At 43.4% G+C, this 12,665-nt stretch overlaps 2 protein-coding genes across 2 annotated transcripts; both read right to left on the reverse strand.

Moving 5' to 3' along the window:
* Window positions 1-1,554: 1,554 nt before the first annotated feature.
* Window positions 1,555-5,236, reverse strand: LOC113568081 (extracellular calcium-sensing receptor-like). The gene is made up of 6 exons (XM_035525564.2): window positions 5,011-5,236; window positions 4,521-4,812; window positions 3,531-4,337; window positions 3,205-3,435; window positions 2,856-2,979; window positions 1,555-2,515 (listed from the first exon to the last, which is right to left on the reverse strand). Exons 1-6 carry the CDS (start codon window positions 5,226-5,228, stop codon window positions 1,617-1,619), a joined length of 2,571 nt encoding a protein of 856 aa, XP_035381457.2. The 5' UTR covers window positions 5,229-5,236; the 3' UTR covers window positions 1,555-1,616.
* A 1,923-nt stretch (window positions 5,237-7,159) lies between these two features.
* Window positions 7,160-11,717, reverse strand: LOC113568083 (extracellular calcium-sensing receptor-like). Its single transcript, XM_026996258.3, has 6 exons — window positions 11,572-11,717; window positions 10,371-10,662; window positions 9,237-10,067; window positions 8,693-8,935; window positions 8,311-8,434; window positions 7,160-8,073 (listed from the first exon to the last, which is right to left on the reverse strand). Exons 1-6 carry the CDS (start codon window positions 11,679-11,681, stop codon window positions 7,160-7,162), a joined length of 2,514 nt encoding a protein of 837 aa, XP_026852059.3. The 5' UTR covers window positions 11,682-11,717.
* Window positions 11,718-12,665: the final 948 nt, after the last annotated feature.

Below are 12,665 nucleotides of genomic sequence, written 5' to 3' on the forward strand. Positions count from 1 at the left end.
TTCTTGCAAGCTATTGGAGCAGAATTTGGAGTAGGTGACCATGAACTGTGGGCCATGAAACTGGCCTTTGAGGAGCAGAGGCAGTGACTGGAGGGAATGTAGCACCCCTACACAGAGATAACTGACCACAAAAACCTGCATGTCCAACACTCTCCGCTATGAAGGTATGGGACCTGTCCCCTTCATGTACTTTCTGGGGTACCAACCTCTGCTGTACCCTGGCATGTCTGGCAGAAGAAACACCAGAGGCAGCACTCACTAACCATTACCACAAGAGGAAGGCACACCAGCAATGAGGACAGACATCCCTGTAGCAGCCCAGAGACAAGGTGTGGGTGGCCATGAAGGATAGATGGGTGGGGCGTAAAGGTAACTTAACCACTGAGCTGACCGGGCCTACCCTGCACCTGGAAGCCAGCAGGATCCTTGGGGGATGGGGCATCTGTCAAGGTGTACCCGGCACCCAGGAGGAGGAACACACCCACACGTTCACATACACTGAAATTGCCCCGCTCCCAATCACCTATGAGAAGCGATGCTGCCTGATTGTGCTGTTTACATTCTTTTTCCTTTTCTTGTTTATTGCTGTGTTTAAGTTTGCTATGGAGAATAAAGACTCTTCCACTGCACACTCCTCTCACTCCCTCATTGCCACCATTAAACAGACATTCATAAATTTCACTTGTGTGCAGTCGTATTTACTTCATGTAGCTTTAACAGTTATATTTTATTTCCTGAGCAAGAACGAAAACGCTTTCTTTAATTCTTTATTACTTTTTCTGGAATTACTTTAATGCTTTAAAAAAATCTGCATTACTTTGTGTACATTATTTTTCATTTTGCCGGGCATGCCCATTAAAGCTTTTGAACCTAATTACATTTAATTGCTCAGTAAGTCTATTTTGCTTCAAAAATAAAAAAAAACTACAGCACCGTATTTCTGTAAGATATTCCATATTTACCAGCGCTGTCCAACACAAGGCACTGCTGGATTGCTTTACTGATCAATCTGTATTTTATCCAGTGGGTAATCTAACACATTATCAGTTTATTCTGCACATCTAGCAGGGCAGGGGTGTTTAGATGTCTGCCAAGGCCAGTGGGACAAAAGAAGCAGCTGTCACACTGTAATTTCTTGCATCATTTTTTGTGTTGCATTCAGTGTTCTCTATCATTTTCTTTGAACAATTTATAAGATCCATTCAAAGGGATAGCAGAGCTTGAGACATTTATGAAAGTTAAATGTTTGTTCACTGTCATATTCTGGCATGGATAATTTAAAAATATACTGAAACAGTAGAATGAAATTATTTGCAATAAAATGTCCCCCTTTTATACACATTTGTTACAGTTGTTTTCTTTTTTACTAATTCATAAATTATGGATAAATGTCTCTAGATTTATAATATTGTAGCATTTACCCCATAACTAATGTATATGACTAAACAGAGTATGGGAGTATGGGAGTTTTGTAGTAGTCTGAGAATATAGACAAAGTGCAAACATTGTAACTTTATTGTAACTCCATGGATACCTAAAATGTCAGTTGAACATATTGTAACATATTGTGCCATATGTAAAATCACTCAAATATTATTTTGTTTAATTGTGTTTCCCTATTTGGCCATCATGTTCTTTTTTATATTCTTTTCTGGTCTGAGCAGAATGATGTAACATTTTGGGGCAAATATACACAGCAGAAGGCCGTAACTGGAGGCCAGGATGGCAAAGACCTCAACTGCCACTGTGTACTTCCCTGGAGAGCTGACATATGCTGGAACAAAGGCGATCCACACAGCACAGAAGATCAGCATACTGAATGTGATGAATTTTGCCTCATTGAAATTATCTGGAAGCTTCCGGGCGAGGAAGGCCATAATGAAGCATACACCTGCCAGCAAGCTGATGTATCCCAGTACCAGGGAGAAGCCTGCCACTGAGCCCACAGCACAGAGCAGCACCACGCGAGCTCCAAGCTCACCTCCTGCACTTTCCGTAGGTACAGGAGGTGCTAACACCAGCCACAGCACACAGACCACCACCTGCACCAGTGTGCAGAGGAGAATTCCTGCTCTCTGCTGAAAAGGGCCAAAGTAGCGCATCACATTTGATCCTGGCAGAGTTGCTCTGAAGGCAACCAGGACAACTACAGTCTTACTGAGCACACAGGCCAGACACACCACAAAGCTGATCCCAAACAGGGTATGGCGCAGCATACAGGACCAAGGTACAGGCCGGCCAATGAAAGGAAGTGCACAAAGGAAGCATAGTTTGAGTGAAAGCAGCAGCAGGAAGCTCAGCTCTGAGTTGTTGGCGCGGACCAGGGGCGTGTCCCGATGATGGAAGAAGGCAGCCAGGATGGTCCCAGTAAGTGTCGCCCCAGCAACAGACAGCACTGAGAGGACAATGCCCATGTTATCTTGAAAGGACAAAAACTCCACTTGCATTGGAACACACACTGTCCGATCAGTGCTGGACCAGAACCGTTCTGGACACTTGTTGCACTCTGTGGAGTCTGCAGGGAAGAAAAAAAGAAGATGTTTCATTTGACAATGAAGGCGGTACATTAACACTTTAACTTTACAGAGTTTTGCTTTAACTGTTAATACTTTAAATGTATCAGGAGTGGTACATTGTCTGATGATATAAATGTTATGTCAGGGTTTAGCACACTAATATCTTGCATGTTGTAGTATCTCTACATAGTGTTTGAATCCTTGAATTCTGCACAGAAAGGTCTAAAATGGACTCAAATGAACCCTGGTAAATCAGCACTATTGAAGGACCAGCAAAAGCTGAGCTTTTTTCTAGCATTAAACAATAAACATACTGTTTTCAGTGTCATTGAATAGTACCTGTAGCATTGCTAATCTCCCCTGTTGCACATGGTATACAGTCATAGCAGCAAACAGGCTTTCCTTTCTGCACAGCTTTCCTGGTGCCCGGGGGACAGCTCTCACTGCACACAGACACTGGTACCTGAAGAGCAGAGGGAGAAATCTCCATCAGCTTGACAGAAACAATCATCAGGAGGAGACATCACTTTTTAAAGACTCAAAAACTATGAGACTATAATTGAGGTCATTCCTTGTTCATATGTAATAGAAATAAATATGCAAACATAGGTTCCTCCCTATACCATGCCTGTCTTTTTATCTAATTGTTAGCTGGAAATGTGTTACAGAGAAGCAGATACATTCTTACGTGATCACCCCAGCCTCCTCCCCAGACCACTTTGTTGGTGTCCAACTGAAAGCCTCGCTCTTGTCTGCTTGCTGCATCAAACTGCCCAACCTTCACAAATTCCACTTTTCCTTCAGGTCCTACATGCCAGTTAATGATGTCATATGAGGCAGATACATCCCCATTCTCATCAAAATGAAGTAGCTCACCCACTGGTGTTGTGAAATTTACTGACTTTAGGTAATACAGAAGCTACCAAGAAGAATAAATCCAAACAACTTTATCTCTAAAACAGCTTAAGCAAATAGAATTTTAACTGATAATTTTTTCATATAATTTTTCCTTACCTGCTTAGGTCGTATCGGTTTAATATCAGGACACTCTCCATTTTTAAATGGTCCTTTGCCAGACTGACAGACCAGCATGTCCTGAATTGCATTTGCGATAGCATACACAGCCTTATACACGTTATACATAACATCAAAGTAGACTTCTTCCTGGTTTCTTTCCATTTTCTCTAAGCCTGTGCACTGTGGTCCTGAGAGAGGGTTTGTCTGGGATTCCACCACAAATTTGCATCCAAACATTTCCTCCCAAACAGTTTGAGTCAGTGGCTGCATCTGTTGCCCTCCTGGCCTCAGTTGTGTCAGATAGGAGCCCAAACCCTGGATATCAACCTGCCGTAGGGCAAAGCCAAGAGTCCCTGCTAACGAAATACCACTCCATGAAGGATGATGACTGTAGGTGCTCCAGGCTTCAGTGGCAATCCACTGCCTGTCAGTCACATTCTGCTTCACCACTTCTCTCAGCAAGACCTCCATATCTGGGCTGATGGCAAAGGTGACCACCACCCTAGCCTTGGAGCTCTGGATTCTCTCGATGATGCGTCTGATCTTGCTCATCGCATAGGATTTAGGGATGACCTCCAGGTAGTCAATGCACACATCTGAACCCTCCAGTTCTTTCAGTAACAGTTGCACTCCACTTATCCCATATGCATCATCTCCGGAGACAACCCCAACCCAGGACCAGCCCATTAGGCTCAGCAGATGGGCAATGGCCTTAGCCTGGAAGGCATCACTGGGAACAGTGCGGAGGAAGGTGGGGAACCTGGTTTGGTCACTGAGACATGCACAGGAAGCAAAATAACTAACCTGGAGACATGGAGCACAGAGACAGAAGAATAAAGAGATGGAGAAATCACATTTCATCAGTTTCACCAGCATTTGCTTTTGTGGAAAGAATGATCTATACAAAGAAGTAATAATGTTTATGCTTCATAACTAAATGTTAGAAATGAGGTAAAATGTAAGATATTTTTCTAATTTTCCATTTACCAGGGGGATGCCAAAAACACCCAGAGTATCAGCTAACACTATGGAGGCAGCAGACCGGGCATCGCCAATGATGACGGGCACACTGGGAGCCCTGGTGCACTGTTCTCCAGTTACAGCCTCCTCCTGCCCTGTCACCATCGCCAGCGCAGCACTCAGGGTGCTGCCCTCAGCCAGGCAGCTGTCTGCAGCAAGGTAACCCAGAGTGAGGTTGGGTAGCAGCGCTGGATCTCTGTTGATTTCTTCCACAGTGAAGATCATGGTCAGGAGCCAGCGGTATGCTCGCACATCAAGGCTGACAGAGAAACAGAGACATGGAGAATTGTTGATGGTTAACATAGGGACAGAGCACACGGAGAGGGGGGGTTTAGTGCATGCAATCTAAAATAAAAAGAAGAATTCCCACAACCAAACCAATATACAATGTCTTTAGAAACAAATTGAACAATATACTGACACACTAGATTTGTTATAATGAAACTAATATACTCACCCTTGACAGTGGCCTCCCAGAACTCTCTGTGTGAATGTGTGGTCGGGTTCAGCAGCTTCAACATGAACAGGGAACAGACCCCCAATGATCACATCACCTTCCTTGAACAGACTCCCAGAGATGGACCTGCTCTGCAGATTGCATGAAGGCCCCACAGCGTGCACCCAGACCATCGCAGCCAGGAGCCCCTGTGCCCATAGCCATGCAGACACAGCCATAGCCCACCAGAGAGAGGGAGAGAGATGGAGTGATGGAGTGAGAGAAAGGAAGAGGAGAACAGGGTTTTGCATTTGCAAAGAGAGCGAGAGAAGAAGCTCTTTAGTAGAGGTAAATTTGCCCAGAGCAAAAAATAATTTGTGGTAATTAGAGGAAGTCCGCATGGACCTAGAGTAATTTCCCAGCCCAGAGAAACAAGTGAGCAAAATGTTTTTGTGTCATTCAGTAAAGAATTGATTGGTTGCTTGTGAATTGTAGGCACAGTTTTATAAATTGCATTTCAATTTTCGCAAAACTATTAATCTCTTGTATTTTACTTACTGCGCATTCAGTTTCATTTTGAGGCATTAACTGCTTTATTTCAGTGAGAGTACCCCTTTATATTAACCCACAGGGAAAATAGGGACAAATTAAAAAGCCATTGTGATGTCATGGTTAATTGTTCTATTTTGCCAGGGCCATGGAGCATGATGTCTTTGGAGTTCAATAATCTTTTTCTCCTTATCCGCCATGCACACACACACACACACACACACACACACACACACACACACACACACACACACACACACACACACACACATACGAACTCAAACCCCCCCCCCACACACACACACACGAACACACACACACACAGGTTCATCATAGTGTACATGAGACTGACATTTCAGAGGGTTACAAGAGATTACTCCTCTAAGAAGAGATAGCACTACAGCATAGTCTCCTACCTGTTTACCACTACAACATAGTCTCCTACCTGTTTACTACTACAGCATAGTCTCCTGTTTACCACTACAACATAGTCTCCTGTTTACCACTACAGCATAGTCTCCTACCTGTGGTGTCATAAATGAGGTACCCCATTGAATAAAAGTGAGTTTATTTTTGTAAACTCATTGTTTTACTATTGACAAATAAAATACTTTATATTGCAATTTATATTACCTTGTTGCTTAACATTTTAAGTACCACCTGAAATGTCTGGCTAGAAATATTAAAATAAAATAAACAAAAGTCTAAGTCTAAGTCTATGAAAATGTTTCCCTGCATTATGTCCACATGGACTGCTTTTGATTACACATTTGCAGTTTATTTGAATAAATATGACCAGATCCTGGTTATCATCAGAAGACTTTATTAATTCAATTATTTTTATGATAATGAATGTTATGCTCTTTATGTAAATCTTGAAGATAAAATGTACCCTTTAAAAAAGAAAAACAAACACACACACACACACACACACACAGACACACACACACACACACACACACACACACACACAATGCCCCGACTACCACAAAACCTCCACAAGGTTTAGTTTACAGAAAGTTCTATTCAAAACTACTTACATTTTAAAATTCATACCACTATTTGTTACAGTGCCCCTTCATCTTTATAGCTCACACATGTTTATTTGTTGCACTGACCTCACTCCTATCTATTGTATACATCAAGCACAAGCCTGTTCCTCATCTCATGTTCTGACTATCCATGTATTTAGTTCTCCCTGTCCGAGTCCCAGATGTTGGTTATTGTCTTTGTGTGGTGTATGTTGGTTGTATATCACTTTCTTTTTTAACGGCTCACGCCTGCACCCTGCACCTTTTTCTGCTTGCCTCAATACACTGTCACAGTATCGATAATTTCTCTGTAATATCTGTAGTTTGCACTCCATATTTACATGTTTATAATATGTCATCATTACATGTGATCTCAAATACTATATGTTCATGGGCATGTCATGTGTCACAGATAATTTTGTGCACTAAACTTAAGACTTATTTACACACTAGATTTGTTTAAGGTTTTCTCAGTATACCGGCGGTGTATTTAAGTAATTTCCAACATGGAAGGATTTTTTAATCTTTACATAAAGGCACAGTATTATGTACATATCATGTATAACCCTTTCATAAGAAACATTCTATAGCTATTTCTTTTCTCTTGCTCGACCCATAATTGCTTTTTTAGTGTTCCTCTCAGGGTGCAGGAGGATGATATAGCACTTTGGGGCAAAAATGGCCAGCAGTAGACCAAAACTAGAGGCCAAGATGGCAAAGACCTCTACAGCCACTGAATACTTCCCCGGAGAGCTGATGTATGCTGGCACAAAAGTGATCCACACTGCGCAGAAGATCAGCATACTGAAGGTGATAAATTTGGCCTCGTTAAAGTTATCTGGAAGGTTCCTCGCCAAGAAGGCCAGCAGGAAGCTCACGGCAGCCAGGAGGCCAATGTAGCCCAACAGAGTGGCAAAGCCCAGCACAGATCCCATGGCACACTCATACACTATCTTAGAGCTGATGTAATGAGTGTTTTTAAGGGGTGTGGGGGATGCCATAGCCAGCCACACTACACATATGGCTATCTGGAGGGCTGTGAGGGCAAGCACTGTGCCTCTCTGTTGGGGTACACCAAACCACTTCAAGGCACTTTGGCCTTCTGGCCGAGAGGACTTAAAGACAGCCACGACCACCATGGTCTTGACCAGGATACTGGAAACGCTCAGTACAAAGCTGATGCCAAATGCCGCGTGCCTCAGTCGGCATGTCCACTGCTGTGGCTGGCCAATGAACAGCAGCGTGCATAGGAAGCACAGTTTGAGTGACAGCAGCAGCAGGAAACTCAGCTCTGAGTTGTTGGCACGGACCACGGGGGTGTGGCGGTAATGTGCGAACACACCCAGAACCCCGGTGCAAAAGCAGGAGCCCAACAGGGAGGCCACTGTCAGGGAGATGCCTAACGGCTCCTCATAAGACAGAAACTCAAGTTCTTTAGGGACACAGCGGTCCTTATCTGGGCTGGACCAGAACTCCTCGGGACACGTGGTACATTCAATAGAATCTGAGAGTGGGATAGAGAGAGAGAGAGGAGTGGAGAGAAAAACAGACATATAGCGTGAGAGGGAAAGAGGAGTTAAAGGAATAGGAGATGAAGGTCAATATAGATATCCATAGGTGAGTAAGATTGAAAAAAGAGAGAAAGCAATTTAGTGGAGGACAAGAGAGATGTCAGTAGCACTTTACAGACAGTTAAAAAGACACAGAAATGAACTAAACACATCAAAGTCAAAGTTTTCACCTGTTACATTGTTAAACTCTCCATCTGCACAGGGAAGACAGTCAAAGCAACAGATGGGCAGACCTTTCCGTCTGGCCCTCCTGGTGCCTGGAGGGCAGCTTTCACTGCACACAGACCGGGGCGGCTGAGAAAAGGGGAAAACTAATTTGTCACTTCAGGACACTGTGAATTCAATCAGCACTGAATTGGTTGTATGTGCATTTTCTGTCCTATGTGTGTATGCATTTCCTGAGCATTTAAAGTTACATGCTAATTACTTAGTGGTAACACAACAGCAATATTCAACTCACATATAAGTGCACATATAAGTCTGCTCTTGGCAAAGATCTGTGTACTCGCTGTTTACTCTTAGGATACAACTGTAAAGCAGAACATGATTTACTTTCTTTGACTTGAAGTTCCAGTAGAGGGCGCCCTCCTCTAGTGTAAGGACATCCCCTGTAAGGACATCCCCTGCTTGGGCGGTCTCATACACAACACCCACTGTATGAACTCTGATCGATCCATCTGGGTTTGGCTGCCAGTTCATGACATCATAGATAGCCAGGGCATCACCGTTCTTGTCAAAAGACACGTGGTCACCAAAGCCAGTGGTGAAGTTCACATTCTGCAGGTAATGGACGACCTGCACACATAGACAAAACAGATAAAGAAAGTTTTAAAGGTGTTAATGACTGACCTAAATACTTTTCCTAAGATATAGGGACACAATAAACACATTGTAAAATAATTTCTGCATTTCAAAGACCCTCAGTTGTGACCTGCAAGCTGTTTTAAATATTAAGTATCCACCATATTCTCAGTTTAGTCTTGGCAGTGATGTATGCAGCATTTCCGTAAGTGTGTGCATGTGTGTGTGTGTGTGTGTGTGTGTGTGTGTGTGTGTGTGTGTGTGTGTCTGTGTGTGTATGGAGGGGGACGGTCACCTGCCAAGGCTGCAGAGAGTGTATGCTGGCACAGCTGTGGCTTATGAAGGGTCCTTTTCCCTCCTCACACTGCATCAGGTCATGAAGTGCGTGCGCAAGAGCATAAACAGCCTTATACACATTGTACGAAGCCCTGAGTTCAGACATGTCAGTGTACGCTGTGTCCATGCTACGCAGATCTTCTGCCCCTGTGCACACCTTTCTCTCCCTTTCTCCATTGGGTTGTGTGCTTCCAGAATCAAATGTGCACTCAAACATCTCCTCCCAGAAGGTCCTCACTATGTTGTTTTTAGGGTCTCTGTCAGGGCGGATGTTCAGCAGGAAGTCCCGGAGCCCCTGGATCTCCCCACGGCGGATTGCAAGCCCAAGCGTGCCCCCGAGGAAGGGCAGCAGATGCGGGGTGAGGAAGATAGGAGAGGTGGCCCAGGCCTCACTGGCAATCCACTGCCTGCCAGTCACATTCCTCTGGGCCACTTCGTCCATCAACGGCAACAGGTAAGCCTCAGTGGAGATCACCACCACCACCATGGCTGTGGAAGCTCTGATCACTCCGACAATGCGGGCCACATCCCTGCAATTGTTGTCTCGTGGCAAGATCTCGGAGTAAGCCACACAGCCACCAAACTGCCCCTGCAGGTCCTGGTGGAAGGCGAGGGCAGCATGGATACCATAGTCATCGTCACTGTAGATCAGGCCTACCCAGGTCCAGCTGAAGCGCTTTAAGATCTGCACAATGGCGCGGACCTGGAAGACGTCGCTGGGAATGGTCCTGAAGAAGGAGGGGTACTGTTGCTGGTTGCTGAGGCAGGAGCAGGTGGCGAAGTAGCTCACCTGATGGAGGGGAAGAGAGCGTGATAGACAGAACGAGGTAAAGAGGATATGAAAAAGAGATGTAGCCCTAAAGACAGTGTATGTGTAATAGGAGGACAGAAACAAAGGGAGACAAAGAAAATGATACCACATAGAGAAAGGAACGTATCAGCCAGTGTGAAAAAAATACATGTTCTTGCATAATTTCAACTATAGAAAAAAAAGGATCTACATTTTAAGATAATCACTCAATTATAAACACAAGCCATTCTTTCACAATTTCCCACTCATCTAAAGTAAACTCAATTTGCCCAGAATCTGTACCATGGGCACTCGAAACAGCCCCAGCACACTAGAGATGGCAATAGAGTGGGTGGATCCCGGGTCCCCCACTATTCCAATCACCGGGGGGGAGCCAGTGCAGTCCAGGGTTGAGAGGGCCTCATCAGTCCCACTAATTAGGGCTGTGGCTGCTCGGAATGCCACAGCCAGCTTCACGCAGTTATCATACAGATGGTAGCCCAGGGTAACATTGGGCAACAGGTGAGGATTTCTGTTGATCTCATCAATAGCAAACGCCATTGTCTGTGCCTGCTGGAAGCTTGCCATGTCAAACCTGCGGAAGACAATGAGAGTCAGACGGTATGTAAACAAACAATGGAATGATGAATCTGATGTGATTGTTACATGAATTAAGTTACATTATCCTATTGTGTCAGGGCTTATTATTATTATTATTATTATTTTGATTTGTAGAAATGTACTGTGCAGCAGGTAACTTAAATGCAGGATAATGCACTGGCAATGGCTTTTGGTTTTACACATAAAGATAAAATAAACATTTAATTTTAAATAAAATGAGAAATATATGAGTACAAAAAATACATATACAGTACTGTGGAAAAGGTCAGGAAATTCCATGCTATTTATATGGGCTACAAATATATTTGCATATAAAAGCAAATCAGTAAAGACTAATGAAATAAAACATTATTCCAAATAAACATTCATTCAATAAAGAATATATATTTTATATATATTATTTTATTTTTAGCATGACAAGGACTTCATGACAATAACTTCATGATAACGACTTTTTGATAGTGACTTCAAAACATTTTTATCATGGTAATAACTCCAAGCTTTGTGAAGAATAATTAAGGTGTGCAGAACTCTTCCAAAGTGGGCAGAACAGAATGCCAACACCAACATATCTAATGCCAGCTAGGATCCTTTTGAAAAGTAAAAGAACAAAAACAGAACAAAAAACAAAAGTTAACATGGGACTACTTTCTTGATAAGCAAATAAAGAGCACTCTGGTTAACACATTTCATCATAACTTTTTGGGGTGGCCTAAGACATTTGCAATGTGCTGCAGAGAAACACCGCATGTTTCTAACCATGATCATTTGGTTCTACTGCAAATGAAACTACTATATCCACCCCTTGTTATGCTCTCACTCCTCCTTTTAAACATTATGTCTCTGGTTATTCTCTTAGAGCCCTTTGGAAGTGGCCACTCACTGTTGACAGTAGGGCTGCTCCGGTTCGCTGGTGAAGCTCAGCTCTGGGAACACGGTGAGGAAGTGGACCTCGAACAGGCCCCCCACAATCAGGTCTCCATCCTGATGCATCCCATTCAGCTGGAAGTGCCCCTGGAGCCGGCAGGAGCTGGGGCCAGGGAGCAGGCCTGGAGCTGGGGGTGCAGAGAGGGAGAGGGAGGCTGAGGAGCTCCAGGCCATGCTCAGATACAAGTATGAAACAAACCACATGTTCCCTTCTCTGCTTCTCTACCTTCTACCTCTCTCTTTTTACCACTCTTGACTGTTTCGTGTGTGTGTCCTTCAGGTCTATGGTGGGGGTGTGGGGTATTGTTTTATATAGCAGGTGTGGTCATGTGTGCCTCTGTGGAGATGATGCCATTGCATTTGTTTTCTTTGCTTTTCACTTTTAAGTCTTTTACTTTTTTTTACTACGATTAATGAAGTTGTAGTGTAGTTGTAGTGACGGTGATGATTTATTACCTTGCCTTGTGTTAATGCATGAACATAGCATGAACATAGCTTGAGTAATTTCGGAGACTATGAATTAGTCAATGTGCTGTATATGTATAGGCTTATGTTATACACTGTATGTTGAATTAATAACCGAGGAGTGTGAGACAAAGCTCAATTTTTTTATCAACATGCTCTTATTCCTAAAGTAATAGGAGGCAACCAAATTTATTGCTGGCCCCATCTCCAGATTTTCAGTAAGCTGGTTTATTGCTGGGCCTCATCTCCACAGTTTCAGTAAGCTGGTTTATTGCTGGGCCTCATCTCCAGAATTTCAGTAAGATGGTTTATTTGTCTTACAATGGGCTCAAGGTCATGAGATGAGACCAGCTCTCTCTGTCTGCCTCATCGGTTTGTGTTTAAAATGGAATTGAAATACAGATTGCAAAGCTAAAACTGTTCCATTATGTATGCATCCTGAAATCAACATACATACCTCCAAAAATCCCCACTGCTTGATGCCTTTTGTGAAATGTAAATATATACCACCTTTAGATTTGTAAAGGAAATCCTTTTAGATGATGATTTAATGATGTAATGCCATACAGTTTACTTTTTCTGAAA

This window comes from Electrophorus electricus, chromosome 6, assembly GCF_041902795.1.
Source record: "Electrophorus electricus isolate QZ-2024a chromosome 6, ASM4190279v1, whole genome shotgun sequence".
Classification (NCBI taxonomy): domain Eukaryota; kingdom Metazoa; phylum Chordata; class Actinopteri; order Gymnotiformes; family Gymnotidae; genus Electrophorus; species Electrophorus electricus.